The 19,970-nt window shown below is 53.6% G+C and overlaps 3 protein-coding genes across 3 annotated transcripts; 2 read left to right on the forward strand and 1 right to left on the reverse strand.

The window, feature by feature from the left end:
* Nucleotides 1–6,076: 6,076 nt before the first annotated feature.
* On the forward strand, nt 6,077–7,759 carry BDP81DRAFT_309479 (F-box protein; the record flags this gene model as incomplete). The annotated part of the gene is made up of 1 exon (XM_060583550.1): nt 6,077–7,759. One exon carries the CDS (start codon nt 6,077–6,079, stop codon nt 7,757–7,759), a length of 1,683 nt encoding a protein of 560 aa, XP_060450881.1.
* A 938-nt stretch (nt 7,760–8,697) lies between these two features.
* Nucleotides 8,698–10,643, reverse strand: BDP81DRAFT_445563 (WD domain-containing protein; the record flags this gene model as incomplete). The annotated part of the gene is made up of 3 exons (XM_060591969.1): nt 8,698–10,064; nt 10,117–10,244; nt 10,303–10,643. 3 exons carry the CDS (start codon nt 10,641–10,643, stop codon nt 8,698–8,700), a joined length of 1,836 nt encoding a protein of 611 aa, XP_060450882.1.
* A 6,550-nt stretch (nt 10,644–17,193) lies between these two features.
* Nucleotides 17,194–19,703, forward strand: BDP81DRAFT_389864 (uncharacterized protein; the record flags this gene model as incomplete). Its single annotated transcript, XM_060587324.1, has 3 exons — nt 17,194–17,519; nt 17,587–18,362; nt 18,424–19,703. 3 exons carry the CDS (start codon nt 17,194–17,196, stop codon nt 19,701–19,703), a joined length of 2,382 nt encoding a protein of 793 aa, XP_060450883.1.
* Nucleotides 19,704–19,970: the final 267 nt, after the last annotated feature.

The raw sequence follows: 19,970 nt of genomic DNA on the forward strand, positions 1-19,970 counted from the left end.
TAGACGCTAGAATAAGAGAAACCATCCATTGACATGAAGTTCAACGTTCCACCGGCCGTGTGACAGTCCAAACTCCATTTACGACCCTTGCCGGTTCGTAGCGTGGCCGCAAAGCTACCCTTGAACCGCCTGGGTAAGCTGGGATACCGGATATGAAGCAACTGTACGGAGCAGAGAGCCGACTTACACTCTCCTCCCCCAAATCAAAATTACCGAAAAGCCCCAAGAACACAGAGCTGGTATCGTAACTCGTCCCTCTACTGCCCGCGCCGGGAGCCAAGAGAACCCACATCTCATCGCCCAAATGTACTAGGTTCATCCTCTCCTTTATATGTGCCTCAAAAATCTCGTCGTCTTCTGCCTTAAGCATATTTTCGAAGCTGTTTTCCCGGTCAGTGATGAAATCACAATCGCGTGTGGTGAAGAACTTACATCAAGAGTTAGCGCTCTAGAACTGTTGACTTCCTGATCGCGATAAACGCCGACCAAGCTCTCACTGTCTTGGAATAATCCGGTCTTGAGACTGATGACAATGAACTGCATGCCGGGACCAGCGTGCTCGCGGATGTACTTCTTGATCTTGTCCACGTTGGCGTTGTCTAGTGCAGCGTCGACCTCATCCAATACGAAGAAGGGACTTGGCTGGTAGCTGTGAATCGCGAACAACAGAGCGAGAGCAGCCATTGTCTTTTCTCCTCCGGAAAGATGCTCCATGTCTCTGAATCGCTTCAGCGGCGGCATGGCGTGATACTTGATACCAGAAAGGTAGGGCGTGTCTGTATCTTCCTCAATATCGAGGTACGCTTGGCCACCGAGAGGATACGCCTCTGATCGAGTCAGATCCTTGTACACGTGTGAGATCTGTTCTTGGATGTGCGTAAAGGCCTTATTGAACAGCTCGTAGCGCTGAGCCTTGACGTGGTTGAACGCATCGCGGGCCGCCTTAAGAGCCGCTCTGGAGTCCTCGAATTCCTTCTCCGTGTTCTTCAGCCTCGACTCAACGCTCTCGAGCCTCTCAATCGCCCTCATGTTAGGGTTGAGTTTCTCGAGTTCCGAAGCCAGAGATGCAATCTTATCTTGCAACTTCTCCTCGACACTGGCATCGTCAGACTGCATTATGTGTCAGCAAATATTCGCCAGGTCACGCTATTAATGATTTGCTTACCGTCTTCATCTCCTCGTCCAGGCCATCATAGTCAATCTCAATGCCGTGGTTCTCGAGAGCAGCCGTCATCATGTCTTCATCATCCACCTCCTCATCGACGTCCATGGCATCGGCGTCTTGCCTCAGCATATTGTCCTCATTTGGCAAGTTGTCGAGCGAGCCCTTGAGTAAAGGCACCTGGATCTGGTCAAGCTTGCACCGCCTGAGCAACGCGAACTTGCCCGCGCTGTTCTTCTGCACTACAGTTTCGAGAGCGTTGATTTCCTTTTGTCTGGCGTCGATTTCTTTGCTTCGCTTGTGTACCTCAGCCTTGGCTTGGGAGACCTTTTGGCTCTTCTCCTCCAACTTGCCACGGTACTCCTCGAGCGTCTCACTAAGCGCATCGAGCTCGTCAGAAATTTCGTGACTGGAGTCCTCAATATCTGACTTCTCTCGCTGATAAGTCTGCAGGTCACGCTCAGCCCCCTTGAGGGTTTCTTGCAGCTTCTTGAGACGTTTCTCCAGGTTGCTGTGCATGTCACGTGCCAAGGTGAGTTGACTTTGGAACCTAGACTTTTGCACCTCGAACTTGGTCCGCTCTTCGTCGGCTTCCCGTTGCATATCGCGATGCTCTGTCTCGTAAGCTCGGATGTCGCTGAAACCGAGCCTCCTGCAGAAGCCAGAGAACACCTCGTCCTCCACTTGTGCGATGGCATCCGAGAATTCCTTGACCGTCCGTTTTGTTGCTTCAAGTTCCGAAGTCTTCTCTTCGTACTTGGGTTTGAGCTCGTCAAGCTGCCTTTCCTCGTTGTCCCTCTCCCTCTTCTTTGAGTTGTAGTTCTTTTCCAAGTGCGCCAACTCAGCCTTGGCAGCCGCCAGACGGGGTTCAAGACCGTGGATCTCGATCTGAAGAGACTCCTCGGCAGCGCTGCGCCGGCCAGACTTGGGAAGCTTCTCGATCTCCTCCTTGTACTTGGCCGCCATCTTCTTCAAAGGCTCCAAGTCGGTGTTCTCGAAACGTCTCTTTCCACCCTTGTCCTGGGGACCGCGGCCACCAGTCATCATACCCGTCTTGTGAATGACCAAGCCGTCCAGAGTGACTGTTTTGACGGGGATACGCTTCTCGTACGAGATGACCTTTGCGATCTTCTCATTATCACACACCACGGAGCTACCACAGGCGTATGCCATGGCGCGTTCGTAGGCAGCATCAAAGTCGATGGTGTCAATTGTCAACCGGGCTCCCGAGATGCCCTTAATAGCCGAGTTCACCGCGTTGACCTTGATGTTGTCGAGAGGAATGAAGGTCATGGGCGGAAAGCGTTGGTCTTTCAGGTACTGAACACACTCGTGGCCAGTCTTCTCCGTGTCGACAATGACTGAATCGAAGTCGCGGCCTAGTGCAATACCAACAGCCTCGTCGAATTTCTTTTGCTTGGGCTTGCAGAGATCGCCAATCCTTCCCTTGACGCCAGGATAGAGTCGCTTCAGGTTGTTGACCATTTCCTTCATCCTGGCTTCTCTGTCATTTTGTCTGCGTCCATCATCGGCCTCCCGCAGCTGCTTGGCCACGGTCTCGAGCTTTTCTTCTAATTCTGTGCGTCTTTGGCTGGTTCTAACACGCTCAGACTGAATTTGATGATATTGCTTCTTTTTTGTGTCGATCTCCTGAGACAACGCCTTGATGTTGCCCTCGGTTGATGACTTGCGCTCACCAAGAGTCTCCAGTTCACCCTCGTATTTCTCCAGGGCGGCCGAAAGGGTGTCAACCTTGCCCTTGAGGGTATTGACGGTGACTTCGTCAGTCTTTTGTTGACGGATCAGGTTATCGAGCTTGCCTTGGTTGCCAGCGACTCTCTGTACAACCTGTGAGCGGAGGGTGTTGTACTCTTTGCGGTCATCTTCGCTGAGCTCCTTGCCCAGCTTCTTCATTCGTTCTTTGAGCTGCTTCTCGAAATGTTGCTGGGCCTTCTCGGTTGTCTTGAGCCGGGCCTCGTCTTCTTTGATGACTTCGGCCTGTTTGTCGCGCTCTTTGCGCACCGGCTCCATTCGCGAGCGACCCTGTTCAATGTTACGGGTCTTTTCCTCAATCTTTGCGTCAATGGGGATGAGCCTGTGCTCCAGTTCGTCGAACTCGCGCTTCTTGGCGTTGATGGCCTTTTCCACCCCATGGACATCCTTTGCCGCCGCTTGCTGCTCTTTCTGGGCAGCTTCGAGTCTCCGTCTGAAGGATTCGACATTGCGCTGGAACTCCTGCAAGTTCTGTTGGTGGTCATGAATTTGCTTAGTAGACTCATCCATGCCGCGTTGAAAATGATAGAGCTTCCATAGAGCATGCTTGACGATGGCTTCATCCCTCTCGTCCGTCTTCTTTTGGAAGTTGTCTGCTTCCCTCTTCTGTTCCTGATATTGCTTGATCTCGGAGTTGATGCCGCGTCTCCGGTGAAGCTGGAAGCTCTGATTCTCAGCAGCTTGCTCGGCTTCAGTCTGCAATCGTTCGTATTCGGCCTTATACTCGAGACTTCCGGAAATCTGTTCAATCAGCCTCGTGAGGTCTTGCGGTGACTGCGCGGCAATGGCTTCGACATCTCCTTGGAAGACGAGGAAATTTCTCGCCTTGATCAGGATGTTCTCGGATTCGAGGGCTTCGTTGTACTGCTGGGCTGTGACGACACGATCGTTGATGCGGTACTCGCTGGATCCCGAGTTCGTGATGGAGCGCTTCCACTTTTGCTCGTCGCCAGCATCGTCCTCGTATACAGCCATCACCCATGCAGTCTTTGGGTCGGTCCTCGAGGCTTTTTGCGACAACTCGTCTCCATCGCCGTTGGAGTGACCATTACTGCCATTCGTTTCAGCAGATCCATCATCGTTGATTTTCGAGGTTTTGAGCACGCGGCCACGGTAGACAAGGTCCTTGAGGTGGGCTGATCGGAGATGCGACGACTTGATACCAAGCACGAAGGATATCGCGTCCATGCTGTCGGGAGTTGCACATTAGTTGCAAGTCAAGGTAGCACGGGTAGTTTGGCGGACTTACGAGTTTGACTTGCCGGATCCATTGGGTCCAATGATGGAAGTGAAGTAGGAATCGCCGAACAAGAGGATATGATGACCCTTGTAGGACTTGAAGTCTGTAAGGTGATATGGTCAGCGCGGAGCGGCATAAAAGCGAGGAGGGACGTGGACATACTGAAAAGCTCCAGGCGAATGAGCTTTCCCATCTTGTCGACGAGTTGTCGCTAGACACGCGACGATAATTGATACTGGTTGTCTAGGTGTGGTGGGCTGGGATCGCGGCTCGTCGCAAACGCAATGAGGCGCGCAAGACGAGGGGGGAAAAGGTCGAGGCGGATGCCCAAGGCCTGGAAAGCGGTACCAGCTTGGTCGAGGTGTTGGTAGACACTACGTTATGCAGCAGTAGTCAAATCGAGTGTTGAGGGCCTCGAGGTGGCCTGGCGCATCGCGAAGAAGCACTCGGAAGGGATGGTATATTTGTCTGTCGACAGCGAGGTCGCGGTGGTTGACTCGATTAGATTTCCCCACGCGCGTCTGAGTGCTGCTGCTGCTGCTGCACCTTGACGCGACTGGCAAATAATTACGGGCCATACACACTGAGGCTGACCCGATACGCGCTGGTAGGAGCTCGAGCCACTCTCTGATGTAGTGGCTCGACGTCTCACGTGATGCAGACTTTATCTGAGCGCTAAGCTGCCCCTAATTACCAGATACTTTAGGTACCGTACCTACCAAATGCCCACGAGATGTCAGCTGCAGCCAAAACCCCCCCACTGGGACTCTTCCGGTTCTAACCAACCAGAGTAGCAGTCAACAACACCTGCACAATTTACGGGCAGTCACTGCATTACAGAGAACATTAGCAAAAGCCCGGTACCTTAAGGTCGCGTCCACCTGTCTGTCTCTCCCGTCCCCCACTTGTCTCCAAATCGAAGTGCCGATGTGTTCAGTGCATCCCGGCCTGCTCAGAGACACATCAAGTTGTATCCTTCTCAGCAGGTCCATAGCTCTATTTCTCGAAGCCCAGTTTAGGTACAGCCATGATAGCAATCTATACACCAAACCAAAGGCAAAAGCCAGGTACAGCTCCTGCTTCAGCGCGTGAAATCGTCTAGCCCGTACGGATACTTGACAAGTTGACACCGGAGCGATGCGGATCACCCGATAAGCTTTACATGGCGGAGCTCTCATGCCCTGTGACGTATCACGGAGTGACCCCTGTTGGAAATGTTGGTCCAGCTCCCCCCGTCGCCAGGCAAGAAATACAGCTGCAGCTGCAGCCATTCAAAGTCTTGCGACATCAACAGCCAGGTAGCGGTCAATCAGTCAACACGTGTAAAACATCGCCAGCATCCTCAACGTGTTCCAGACCTACCTTACCTGATTCTTTTCCACCCTCCTCAACCACATAACGCCCACTTTGCCTTGTCGTTTGTGTCCACCCCGCCCTCCCATATCCGAGTCACGCTGCCAAACTACCGCCCAGCCTGTCACCATCGTCAACCTAGTTTACCTACTAGTCGAAGCCAGCGCTACCTTATCCCGTGCCCTTGGTACTGCCGACACTTTTCTTCTACAAGACATCTTCCATCAGCACCAAGCCCGTTCCTGTATCTGCCACGGCTACCAAGCTGTATATCAGGCACATCGTTTGAGCCTCTGCTCCAAGCCTCGAGGATCCTGAAGTTCATGGCTTGACCTTTGGTGAACTCCTAAACTAGGTGAGCTCTCCCTTTGACAAGGTATTGTAGTCCTTGCATTGTATCTTTGCAAGCGCGCTCCTCTCGATCATGGGTCGACATATTCACTTACAGAGGCTAACAACTGGCTCAACGGTATCGTAGACCACCGATAGAAAGCTAAGACAATCAACCCGAGATTTCATCCTTCCCTTGTCTCGAACACCTGTCGAAAATGGAAGACTCAAAACCAGTGGATCTACCTGGCGCAAAAGGCGAGGATGTCCAAACGGATAGCGAAGCCGCTTTCACCCCCGACCAGACCGAGACGCAATCCGCCCTCAGCGGTTCTCCTCCCGACCACGATGGCCTCCATACCCCGACCCTCGGCCCCGTGAACTCGGGTAGCCCCAAGCTTTCGAGACACGGGTCCTTCTCTGGCAGCAGTTCCTACCAAGAGGACTGGGACGTTTTCCCGCCCCTTGACCGCATCTCTGTACTCGATCTTCTCGACAACTTTGCTCTCCCGCAGCAGCTGGAGAAGCTGCAAAAGGGATTCTCTGCCCAGACGCAGAAAGTCCGCAAGTCCAGGGATGCCTTCAAGAACAAGAGCCAGCACGCGCGTGAGCGCATGGTGGACGAGTGGCGCCGACGCGTTCCTACCGCCGACGAGCAGCTAGAGAGGTACAGGAAGCGGATGCGCACCAGCGTCGACAAGCTTGGGAAGCAATGGAACGACACTAGGGTGGTAACACTGCGCGAGAAGGTGTCCTTCATCTTCGGCGTAATGAACATCTTCGTCAGTGGCCTTCTCATGGGCGGGTGGCCTGGGTATTTCCACTTGTGGTACACTGTCCAAGTGCTTTACTTCATGCCCATTCGATACTTCACCTACCATCGCCGAGGATACCACTATTTCCTCGCCGATCTCTGCTACTTTGTCAACCTGCTCCTGGTTCTCAGCATCTGGATCTTCCCTGGTTCGAAACGACTATTCCTGGCCACCTACTGCCTCGCATTCGGCAACAATGCTGTAGCCATCATCATGTGGCGGAACTCGCTCGTCTTCCACAGTTTCGACAAGGTCACTTCGTTATTCATCCACATCATGCCTTGCGCAACGCTTCACTGCATAGTCCACCTGTGGCCAGAAGATCTCCAAGCCAGTCGTCTGCCTGCCATTTGGGCTCTGAAGCACTCCCCTGCTGGCTCGAGTGGAGGTTACGGAAACATCGTCTCCATGCTCGCCTGGAGCTCCGTTCCCTATGCCATCTGGCAGCTTCTCTACTACTTCCTCATTACTGTTCGTCGGCGTGACAAGATTGCTGCCGGCCGGCCGACATCCTTCACTTGGCTGCGCAAGTCATACTCCAAGACCTGGATCGGCAAGGTCGTTCTCTCCTTGCCAGACCCCCTCCAAGAATCGGCATTCATGCTGATCCAGTATTCGTACGCGGTACTCACCATGCTTCCCTGCCCCCTGTGGTTCATGAGCAGGTATGCCTCGGCGGGATTCCTCTCCATCGTCTTCACATGGAGCGTGTATAACGGAGCAACCTACTACATCGACGTCTTTGGAACGCGCTTCCAAAAGGAGCTCGAGGCACTCAGGGCCGAGGTCAAGCAGTGGCAGAACACGCCCGAAATGGGCGGCCAATCGCCCCTGATGACGCCGAATCCCGAAGGGTCCGCGCCGAGCGAGCTGCATCTCACAAACAGCCAAGATGGAGCAAGTGGCAACCTCAACTCCGCTTACAAGCACGAGAACACGGTCATGGAAGAGAGCATAAAAGCCGGTGCGCAGTCTGACCGGATCCCGCTGCTGAGCGAAGAGCTCTCGGCCCAGGGCATAGCCAGTGGGATTGATGGGGGTGCTAGAGATGTGGCCAAGGAGAGAAAGATAGCGGGGACATCTTGAGGAGTGTGACGTTGTGGGAGGAAGACTTGCTTCCTGAGAGATGGGAGCTGAGAGCTATTACCTGTTATGACCTCCCTTTTGTTTTGGTTCTAAGCGCGAAACGATCATCATGTCACTGCGAGGAGTACGTGGTTTGCCTGTTTTGTCTCATCAAATCGATATCCATTGAATACTCGTAAACTCTTTTCTCGTGAAGTCCTTCGTGTCGTGCTATTTGATGACTTTAGTGTGACTGACTGTCTGTGTATAGATCAAGCTTGGTCTGGATTTTGGAGGAACTAATTATAGCAGTCTCCTGACCTCATTGGGGAGATCGAAATTCATGGATCTTGCACCTTAGAGCCTATCACCGATATGTCAAGATGATAACGTGAGCAAGATTTGTCTTGTCCATTTACGCTTGGCCGAGGAGGGGTTTATAATCCATATCGCCAACCCCTCGACCAATACTGTGATAGATGCTATTTGAGCGCTTGGGCCTATGGATAAAAGATGAGTTCAGCATCTCCTTTTTTTTCGTTGAGCAAAACCCCAACCTTCCACTTGCCCCATGGTCTCAAGCCGTTTTGAGCTGAGCTGTGTTTGTTCCTTTGGCCGTTTCCCTTCATGAACCACCCGCTGTAGTAAAGCCAGATAATAAGAAGGCTTTGTTAAATCACATCCCCCAAAAACATGAAAACCCGAGAAACAACAATGTCCTGTAAGCCCCCACCCCCAATCTGAATGACGCCCATTCCATGCACATGATGCAGCCGGTAGCTGGGTATTTACGTTTCCTCTTGCCCATCAACATTTCCCAAGAAACAGAATTCGAGTGCTCGCTCCATATTCCCGCCTGCCACCAGTCCTGTCCGAAGCCGTTATTAATCTCCCCTCGAGCCAAATGAAAAGGGAGATGATGGTATAATGTCGTATGCGGAGCCTGCTGCTCCAATCTCCTACCGGATGACGCCCCAGTCGGATAGCCGCCCTCCGTCGCTATCCTCTCTGGCCCCAGGTCGTCGTCCAAATGCGTTCCAGAATCGTAGTGTCTCATCTCCCGCGCCGGTCACAACGGTTCTGCCGTCCGGGCTCATAGCCAGGTAAAGCACACGATACGTGTGTCCAGTGAGACTGACGACTTGTGTCATGGAAGGGTATTTCCATACCACAATTTGGTTTTGACTATAACCATGTGTCGAGACAATCTCGTTGGAGTTCTTGGACCAGGCAATATTGCAGACCTGGCTGCCAGTATCGATCTCGTTGATGACAGATCCACGAACTGTGTCGTGAAAAATGATGCGTCGATCAGCGGTACCACCGCCTGAAGCAAGCAGTCCCCGTTGATGTGGTGACCATGCAATGGCCTTGACAGCCGCCGTGTGGTCTGAAAACTTCCACAGCGGAGTTTCGGAAAGCTTGTCCCATACCATGAGTTTGTTGTCGTTGCCACCGCTGGCAAGCTGGCCGTCTTCGCAGTTCCACTTAAGACCGCAAACCTCCTGCTTATGGCCGACGAGCTTTCTGAGCCACTGATCGGGGGCCCGCACGTCGCGGTGGTAGATCAAGCGGTCGCGAGAACCGGATGTCAAGATGTGAGTGTTCCAAGCCAGGGAACCCACTCGCGCTGTGTGACCTGTCATAGTCCGCAGTCGCCTCGTCTTTTCGGCGTCCCAAATTTGAACTAGGCCCTTGCCGGTCCCGATGGCGATGTGTGTGCCTTTCTGGATCCATGACACGCTCGTTACCGTATCGTCCTCGAGCGTACACAGCTTGTTGACGCGACTTGTCTGAGCATTCCACATGTAAACACTGGATCCGAGCCCAACTCCCAGCACATTGGCACTGCCCCAGTCTACCAAGTTGAGGTAGAAATCATCTGCCAAATCAGGCGCATCAAGAACTTTGTAAGGTACTTTGCTAACCGCCCTCGGTTGCCTTCGCGGGCTGAGCAGCATCTGCTGACTGTTGAAGCGAACAGGCGAAAGACTGTAGATCTCGGAACGGGTGTCGAGGTTTGGGCCATGCCGGCTCTGCGGTGTCCTTGACGGCGTTAGATGACCTGCATTGCTCAGATTTCGCGGCGACATGTATGAGAACAGGTTCTTGTGGGGAGTGGATGGCGTGAGAGAGGATGGAAGAGAGTTGGTAGAAGCATTGTTTGGCGGCGTGCGAGACCTCGTTGAATCCCGAATGTTGGCTGAGTGTGATGCAGTGGATAAAGTATGCTCTGGGGACATGGTTGGCGGCGTTGCCTGTGGTATTGAGCCCTCAAAGAGCTCTGCGCGTAGTAACGTCGAAAATGTCCGGTTTGCTTCCTCAGCTAGGGACCGTCAGTCTCGTATTCAACATGTACCGGAGCGTGTATGGCTCACTCTTTTGGAAGTGTAGTTCTCCATGAGGAGTACGCTTCTTTTGCTTGGACGGTGTCGCTGGCGAGCCATCTTCGTGCAGCAAGTTGAAACTGGCTTGGAGGTCCTGACCAGTTCGTGTCGGAATAAACCTGGTAGGCAAGACTTAGCAAATAGTCATAGGCAGTAAATATCGCAATGCACACGCACCTATCGCCATTGATCCTTTGGCGCTTCCGGTGTGGGCTTGCACCAGGGGTGCTTTCCCTCTGTGATCGTTGATGCATCTCTCGTAGCAAAGCACTGTCGACGGCGTTGGGGTCGAAAGCACTGGATCGAGCTGATTCACTAGGTCTTCTGCTGTGTTGAACCTTGCGCTGATTTGTGTTTTCCAAATATTGGCGGTTCTCGAGGAGACCTCTGTCGGAGGGAGGGGGAGGTGTTGCGAAGCGAGTGGGTGTCGCGGTAGCCGAATTGCTTGCATCAGCTACTGGTCTTTTGATGGAACCAGAAGCGCCGAGGGCTGCTGGAGAATCGGTCGGGAGAGTCATCTTGACTTGTCTGCAACAAGCAACAGAAATAATTCGTGAGGGTTGCGCGAAGAGGCTGAAGTCTAGCGAAGGCGGCTGGTACGAGCGTCGTCGGGAGAAGTGGCGGGGAATGATAAAGCACACCAAGCACCGACACCTGTGCGGGCCTCAGAGAGCGGTGGTATCGTCGCAGTCGGGAAATCGGGGCGACGAAAGCTATTAAAATGATGCGCTCGCAGCTTTCGGAGGGAGACACACAAGTCGTTGCTCGAATGGTCGTGGAATCGTTCCGGTCGGTCGGCGCGGCAAACGAATCACCACCTTATCCCTGACGGTGGTGTTCAAATCGTTGTCGTTCGCATGCTTTTCCCACGGACGGTCGCAAAAACTTGGGCGTCGGCGACAAGATGCTGGGATTAATGGCGCAAAACGGGTCGAAAGAATAATTAGTCGAGAGAGAGAAGAAAGAGAATACAGCAAGATGGGCGTCGACGGGAGCTGAGAGGCTGTCGAAGGTTGGATTGAGTGCAGATTCGAGATGTCTGAGGCCACGGGGCGTAGGCTGTGGTCGCAGGAAGCGGCAAGAGCCAGCGGCGGAAGGAGGTACGGTGATGAGTGGTGGTTGGGCGGGTAGGTAGGACCGTAGGTGTAAGGTAGGTGAGGTAGGTGCGGCAAGGTCAGTATGTACCTCAAGGTGACAAGCACCGCGGTGGTGAAGGTGCAGCGGTTCTAATCGTGACGGGAAGGGGTCCAGCGGCCAGTAAGGTGTAGCCGTCGTGCCGTCCAATACGCTCAATCACCCAACCTCACTCAGGCAAGCATGCCAGGGCAGACGGGTTGTTGTCGGGGCGGGGGGGACTCAGTGGAAGGAAAGCACGAAACTCAAGGGCGTCGAGGAGGTTGAACTGGGGGAGTCGCGGCAAAGGGAGAGACGCTAATCTTGTTAGGGCCTTAGCGTCGACGGCAGAGCAACAAGAACAACAGCGGTGGTCCTGGCTAAGGTACAAGCACGCCAGCTTCCATTTAGTTGTTGACCAGGTACCTTACGGAGCACTGTTAGGTGGCTCCCAGCCCAGAAGTGGTGCACTTTGGCCCTTGGACGCGACTGGCGAGGGAAGAGAAAGGGCGTCTGGCGTGACTGGCGTCAGTAGGTCCCGCACGGCAGGGTGGGGAGGGTGGGGGACAATAACATTGACCGACAACCCAAGGAGACGAGACCGGGGATGGCGAACAACAACAAACAGCCCGTCCCGTCGCCAACAGAACCTGTCGTTCAAGGGCCAGCGCGACCCAGTATTAGCCCAGAGTTCATGTTTCTTTTCTCTTCTCTTTCGCCTTGTCCCCTGGGTATCCCTTGCGGCTGGGATAACCTGTGACGGCCATACGAGCAACATGAGGCAGGGCAAATATGCGATTGTAGCTTACATAGTACCATGGCTTTAATTGTTGATTTTGTTTTCAAGTGTCCGTTCAAGAAAGTATATCAATAGTTGCTTGAGCCCTTGGCTTGCGTATCAACCCCACTGACCAGTTCTGTTAGGCGTAGACCTCACAACAACACCTCGCCATCACAACATGTCATCTCGACTCGTGTGCGTTCCGCCCTCACACTTATAGAGAGACGCACTTCAAGTCAATGGATACCTGTTCATAGGGACCCAAGGTAAATATGACCATGAGGTGGTGTCAAGCTTGTCAACCATTAAACATTGCAACGACTGCTTATTGAAAAATGAGAACAATGTACGGCTTTGAGTTCATGGACTGAGAATCAATATCTCATGTGCTTATCCAAAAAAAAAAAAATTTAATTTGTATTCCACACTTAGTTAGTTATCGAGACTTAAATAGGCTTTGGCATGAGTGTTGATTGAGATGGAGAAACATGCTCACACCCACACACACTCAAGGACAAAAGAAGCTATGCAAGGCACAGATGGGACGGTACGGGACGAGACAAGACCAAAATGGGATGGCAGTCGCGACGAAACGCCCCTTGTTGTCCATGTAAACGTTAGTTGGCGTCAGTTTGGGATGTTTGTGTACGGATATCCGTACGGAGTATGGGGTACGTCTTCACGCTTTCCCCTCCTCATCGCGCTTCTATACTACACGGTAAGTGCATTGTCGCGTCGCCCGTCTCGTCAAAAAAGGACGCGTCGCATTCCAGTAGGCTCGATTACCGCCTCCCTTGCGCAAGGAGGGGGGGCTGAGAGGGGATTGTTTTTGTTTGTGTGTGTGTGTGTGTTTTTTTTTCTGGTCAACCTAAGTTTCAATGGTCCAAATTCGGGCCATTGGGCGCCTGCCGCACCTTACACTTTTAGCACCTTCGGGAACTCGCAGCCAGTCGACACGTGCTGGGCGCTTTGTTTTGGCCTTTCGGGTGGGGACCTGCGGATACACCAGGACAGAACTGAGAAGACCAGCCTCCGCCGTGTCGCAGAAGCCAACCAATGGAATTTTGTAAACAATAGCGCTAAAAGCCTCAACTATCCACAGAAGATGATGACTTCAGAGTTCCTACCGAGCGTATTCTCCTGACATAGTGAGCGACTAAACATAAGATCCAGTAGACTCGCTTTCAACGATGCTTGATTCCTTAGTAGTCTTAGACGCGGCGCTGAAATGCTCGAGCTATGGTCCCTTACCTTACGTCATTTAATGCTGGACAAATGGACGAAGATAAACAAAGGCGGGCAACGGTAGCCACGCGATGCGACGCGTTTGTTCGCGTAAAGCACTCACGCTCATCCAAAAGGGGAGGGTTCAATCACTGCCCACCAATTCATGTGGGCTCAAGGCTTGTTATTGTACAGTTTCAATGTCTAGATGCACAGTGCTTGCTTCCGATGTCTTATGTAAGCAGGCACGTGCTGAGCTACGTCCTTCCTCAAGACGCCTTACGTAAGTCCATGATCGACTGAACTTCGCAGACTGGTGACAGCCTGACAGGCAGTGACGTCCCGTATCCCGACCCAATTGCAAGAAGAACCTTGGGCTGATCTGCGAATATGGATACCTGGCAATTCTTGTCGTCGTCTACTCGTAAACCCTTCTTTCATGCACAACACTCGATAACCCAGCACCAAATCTTTCCCTACTTGACTGTCGGCAGCATACAAGACGCACCTCCGCCCCTCACTCCCCTGCAGAAGAGCTGATCAGGAGATGGCCTGGTATTATCCTCGGACTGATATGCAGGCAACATGGCCTTTTTGGGACAGAAGCTTCTCGAGTGCCTGCCGCCAATCTTCCGAATTGCCATGCGTCGTTTGACTCCTTGGCCGCACCCAAATGATCCAAGTCTAACCAGCAGATCCCACTCACTCCCCAGTTTCTATGCGGGTACCTAGGTGCTCGACCGAACTCTCGGAACCCCGCCAGCCGTCCCAACTCGGGTGAAGTTATCTGCTATTTACTCCATTGAGCAAGGCAGGTCCCCGGCGGAAATCAGCTCTCCCCGCCTATACGAGTTCGCTTGAGGCTCTTGGATCAACGGCTCTTGCCTTGTTTTAGGTCTACAAAGCTATACCCGGCCGGTATGCTTGTTACAGAGTACAGAGTACGGATAGCCTTCTAAGGTCAGGAACGTGGGAAGCTAGACAGTCCCTGGTCTCGTCTTTTTCGCATCCCTGTCCGAGAAACCAACAGCGCTTTGGCCTTGCACCTGGGAGCCCCTTCGTCAGGAGGCAAAGCTGGCTATTTCCATCAACAACCAGATAGGATGTGTGATCCTCGCCCGCTGTGCGCTAGAACAAAGTCAGCTTGCATTTCGGTGTGGACTTGCGCTGACAGTGACAGACAGCGTTATCCCTGACTGCCATACCGCCTAGCTACACCCACCACTCAACACTAATTCGCACTGCAATACGGAGTACTGACCACAATACTTAGGTATTGGCCTGTGCCTGCCCAGGTTCGCGAGGCTACAGGCCGGCAACGTTTGGTTCCGGACGATTTTTGGTGGGACGTTGACGGCGGCGGCACTACTGAGAAAAAGACCTTTCGTCACAGCCTTTTCTCCTCCATACTCCAGTCTCTGAAGCCCCGCGTGCCCCGGTAGCTGATCTGCTCCTGTGCCATGCCGTCGGCAACGTGAGCTTTGTTCCGCTTTGCCGCGTGGGTGTCTTGCTTCGGGACCTTGACGGTCCATCTCGCCGCGTGCTCCTTCTACATGACAGGATTGGACCATCCGCAGATCATCGACGAGATATGACCTGTGGTGTTGGAAATCGGTTGCCCGATGCGAGAAGTAATAGCCCTATGGATACCGAGGAGTCAAACATCGTGATACCGAAACCCCACGTGCCTCAATAGCACAGTGGCGGGACCTTGAACAGCGTTGATTGACAAAGACGGGCAAACTCGCGGTGCAATATCAGGGAGACAGCGCATCTGTTCGCGATCATCGAGAGATCGCAATACCGGCAATACAAATCCACGACTCAGGTAACGCATTCTGGTTGTTCTCGACCGCTTTTAGTTACTCTGTGATAGCGAATTAATCGTCCACGAACTTCGATATCATCTCCAGTTCATCATTTGCGAAAATGATATAGTCCGACCGCCGATTCAGGCTTCAGATCGCAGCCCCGAGGATCGAGGGGATCGAAGAAAGCACGGGCAATCAGAAGTTGCAGTCTGGCTCCTCCAAGCTCTGCCATGCTCCATATGGACCATGGTATCGGTCCTAAACATTGGAGCGAGCGATATGACGCGAAAGTTGATTAGGAAATAGTCCCATGTGCTAGCTCGACTGTCAAATGGCACTCGCCAGGCCGTGAGCGCCGCCCTTTTGCCCGATTAGGACATTGGTCGAGGTCCGGGTCCTGGGCCGCGGTGGGGCCGGTGCCGAATTGGTCCCAAGTCTCGAAGCGTGGGCTTCCCAAGGCTCCATGAGGGTCCTCGACACATCCCTGCTGGCCCTTGAGAATCAGAATGGAGACTGGAGAAAGCCAAGAGAGTCCGAGTCTGCAACTACCCACGGTTCGCTGAAGAAATCTCGATTCTCAACCCCCAGCATCCCCGTCTTTGCCAGTTGAGGTAGCACAGACAGTGTTGCTCTTCTTTTACGCCCAATGCTACGCCGTCAACAAGACTGCCACATTCGAACCTGCAGTGTACATGGCGCCCTGAATCTTGCCGACAAACTGAGGGAACTTTCTTACCGAAGTTTCGTCGGGTTCTTTTCTCGACCATCGCCGTTGCAGCAAACATTGTGAACTGCTACCAGTAGGACACCACAGTCCACAGCAGAGGGTACAGATATATCAGCATCTTCTATCGCCGCTACCTGAGTCAAGTCGCCAGTAGATGAGGCAGGGTAGGAAATGGACACGGAGACAGAGAATGGTGTGTGTACTGGTACATGGTCGAAAGAAGGTAACCATATTGCATATGCACACTCTGGTCACTCTACTACCTCCCGAAACTAACCTAATGCTAGGAAGCTCGTTGTGCTTCCCCGTCAAAGCCCGTCTATGATCTATCTCCTGGCTTGACATCGCCGTCTATCACACTCTTACATCAGCATGGCTAATACAAGTTTTGACGTCCTCATTGGTAACACTCCAGAGCGCGCGAAACAATCTACAAGTGCCGGCTTTGGTCGGAGCTTTCATGTTGCCCCCCCCTTTAGCCTTCTCTAGACATATCAGGATGGCCCTGGCATCGCCGAACCGTTGACAGGAAAACTACTGATTGACGACGGCTGGTTCACCCGAACCAAGCGCCCCCAGAGGCCGTGCAGTGTCCGTGGCTCAGACGAGCAATGGGACTAACCCCAACCCGTCAGCAAATGTCTAGGTTCTGTCAAAAAGCCAAACAAAGAGCCTGCCCGGCGTCCAGGTTTTGGCCTTTTCAGCCTTCAGAAATCTCTTTTGCAAAGACTGGGGCTATACTCAGCTCTGCTAGTGGGCGACCGTTCTCCGCTCGGCCGTCGAATGGCAGTATCCCATAACCTCATATCGTGGGAACCTCCTTCTCACGCGGACTACTGCAACGCAACGCTGTGGGGTTTCAACCATTCTTGTTTGATTGCCGCCAATGTCGGCGCCTTGCTGGGGACCCAGCCCAGAAGAGGGAGCAGGGGACAGCCTCACGGGTACCTGACGAAAAGTATGTTTGGTTCTGTCCATACGTGCGCAAATGTGTCTGACATGCCCGCTTGCGCTTCTTCCGCCTCGCCCGTCAATAGTTTAGTATCGGCGTCCGTCGATCTTTGGTCCTCGCACACCCTCCTATCTTGCTGTCTTGCAATCTTCTTCGTCTCTGCCGAGCCCCTCTCCTTTGATCACCTCCCCCCGCTGTTCTATATGGCGCCGTCCTGCTCGCTGGCTGGATGACGTTGCTGAATACCCATGGCTGGAGGCGCCCCACGGTTATCTTCCTTTTGACATTTGATGCTCATCCTCTTTTTTCCCACCATTAGCCTTCGCCCAAGCCCAATATAAATCCAACTCTGTTCCCAACGCCCCCCGCGGCAATGCCTCAATCACTACCAGATACTTCCCCGGCCCGTGATCATTCTGGACCACGTTCTGTATTAGCACTCTTCCGGCGAAAGAAGCACATGGCTCAGGTCGCCGCTTTCCAGAACACGAACCACCGCCGACACAGGCACGGTGAACTCACGCAACCTCAAATGAACGGCTACAGCTCTCTCAGTGTCACGTCTCTGCACAGTCAGAAGCAGCAACAAGTAGACTTTGACGAAGGCGGCGCCGACATCCCCGACATTCCCCTGAAGCGTCCAGTCACCAAGATGTCTCTGACCCGCCCCTTGAACCCGTCGAGGTTCCAAGAGGCCTGGGAGGATGATGAGGATAGGAACTTGACCGCACATCACGGACATGGGCCCATCAACCCCAATGCCATTGCCCCCAGGCAAGATAGAAGGTAAGGAGAGAGAGATATGTGTCTGCTGTATACGTCAAGAGCAATGCCGGCTAACTACCCACCAAAGTGCTGTTCGTTCTCCTGAAATTTCACCGAGGGAAAGAGGCAGAGTCAAATCTCCTGAGCCTCTCCATGTGCAGCAGCGGCAAATGTCATCGAGCCCACCAAGGAGCCCAAGAACGCGGTCCTCGAGGTCCAGGGCCAACTCGACATCTTCCTCGTATCAGACAAACAACACTTCGCTCCCGCCTCTTCAGACCAAAGGCGCTGGCGATGACGAAATTCTTGAACCCTTGGCAGAAGAGGAGGTCGAGCCCGGCTCGTTTGATCTTGTGGTCCCATCTCACGGCGACAACGGACAATACTCGCTAGAAACCCGCTCAGAGCTCTTGTTCTCAAAGGACCATCTGCAAGCCATTTTCGACGATCACATACTCCTCCAACGGTTTACCGACTTCCTTCATTATGCCCGGCCCGACTCGCTACCCCTGTTGACTTACTTTTTGGACTGTCTGAAGGCTCTTCGTGCCATTGCGTACGCAAATGCTATCGCAGGCGGCCTCGACACTCTGCCGCGCCATGAGTTTTCGATGGTCAACACCGAGAACACAATCAATAGCTCTCTGAGGAAGAAGGCTGAAGCTGCGTTTGACGTGCTCGTTCAGCAAGATCTTCCCGCCTACATCACTCACACCTGGATCCAGACCGTCAGCGTGTCCATCAAGAGGCGTATCACAGGCACTCTGCCGGTTCAACTCAGGGAAATGTCGGAGGGCTTGGCAGAAGTGTTCTGCTTGACGGATCCTTCAAGAAACGACAACCCTATTGTCTTTGCCTCTGAGGGTATGCACATACTTCTTCACAAGCCCACTTGTCTTACACAGCAGCTAACAACCACTTACAGAATTCCACCGCACGACTCAGTACGGAATGAACTATGTCATTGGCCGCAACTGCCGCTTCCTTCAAGGTCCAAAGACCAACCCCTTCAGTGTACAACGCATCCGCGACAAGATCCTAGCCGGAAAGGAGCACTACGAAACCTTCCTCAACTACCGCAGAGACGGCTCCCCCTTCATGAACCTTCTCATGGTGGCCCCTCTCTACGACAGCCGCGGCACAGTCCGCTACTTCATCGGCGCACAAGTCGACGTCTCCGGTCTCGCCAAAGAAAGCTCCGGCCTGGACGCCCTCCAGAACCTAGTCGTCGAGAAGGAACCAGTCGGCACCATAAACGGCCAGCAGCAGCAGCAGCAGCATCAGCGATACAACAACGAGGAAGAAAAGGACGAATTCGAGGAACTCAGCGAAATGTTCAACATGAATGAGCTCGAAACCGTACGCAGACGCGGCGGAAACATGCACCGCGTGCCCCAAGATGAATCCCAAGCCGCATCCTCGACAAACTGGCAAAAGCCACGCATCCTAATCCAGGACGAATCCTCCTCCGTCCACCAAGCCAACCCCACCATACCCCTGACGAGCGGCAAGCTCTCGGGCGTCTACGAACACTACCTCCTCGTCCGCCCCTACCCCAGCCTCCGCATCCTCTTCGCCTCCCCCTCCCTCCGCCTCCCGGGCATCCTCCAGTCCAACTTCATGGACAGGATAGGCGGCTCCAACCGCGTCCGCGACGGCCTCTCCCAAGCCTTTGCCGACGGCCACGGCGTCACCGCCAAAGTCCGCTGGCTCTCCAAATCCAGCAGCGAAGGCCGCGTCCGCTGGATCCACTGCACCCCTTTACTGGGCAGCAATTGCGCCGTAGGCGTCTGGATGGTCGTCCTCGTCGACGACGAGTCCGAAGCCGGCACCAAGCGAGGAAACCAGGCGCCCCCCGTCGACGGCCGCCTCCGAAGGGCCCCCGGCGTCGCGCAACAGCTCCAGCAGCAGCAGCTCGGGGCGCAGGGCCAGCACCGCCCTTCCGTCGACGATAAAATGTCCCTCTCGAGCTTCGCGGCCATGAACCGCGCCCGCGACGAGGTGCAGGTCGACGCCCCTGCCGACTTTGACGTCGACGTCCCCTCCGATCGCCCGGGCAGTCGTGCCAGTCGCGCGAGCAAGTCGAGTCGGCTCAGTCGGGGTCCCGTCAGTGCGCTGCGTCGGCCTCTGATCCCGGGCGGGTTTGATGACCCCGACGGAGGGCCATCCCGACCTGCGTATACCGTAAGGCTGGAGGAGGATTAGTCATGCCCCTCTTCCTCAGTCACACTCTCTGTGTCTCTCTTGTCTTCTCCAAGTGTTGCTTTCCCAGGATGGGCGGTGTTCCGGAGGTGCCGTTGGTGATGATCTACTTGATACCATTACAATTCAGTGCATTAGTTTAAGCCTTGTTATATTCGGGATCCCTCTTTACAGCGCGGATATACATCTCCTATCTACCTGAAGGAATTTGAAAGAAAAGAGAAGAAGGTAAAATAATAATTCAATGTTACGTCACATAGATACCGCCGA

Source organism: Colletotrichum phormii (assembly GCF_030913505.1).
Source record: "Colletotrichum phormii strain CBS 102054 chromosome Unknown BDP81scaffold_2, whole genome shotgun sequence".
Taxonomy (NCBI): domain Eukaryota; kingdom Fungi; phylum Ascomycota; class Sordariomycetes; order Glomerellales; family Glomerellaceae; genus Colletotrichum; species Colletotrichum phormii.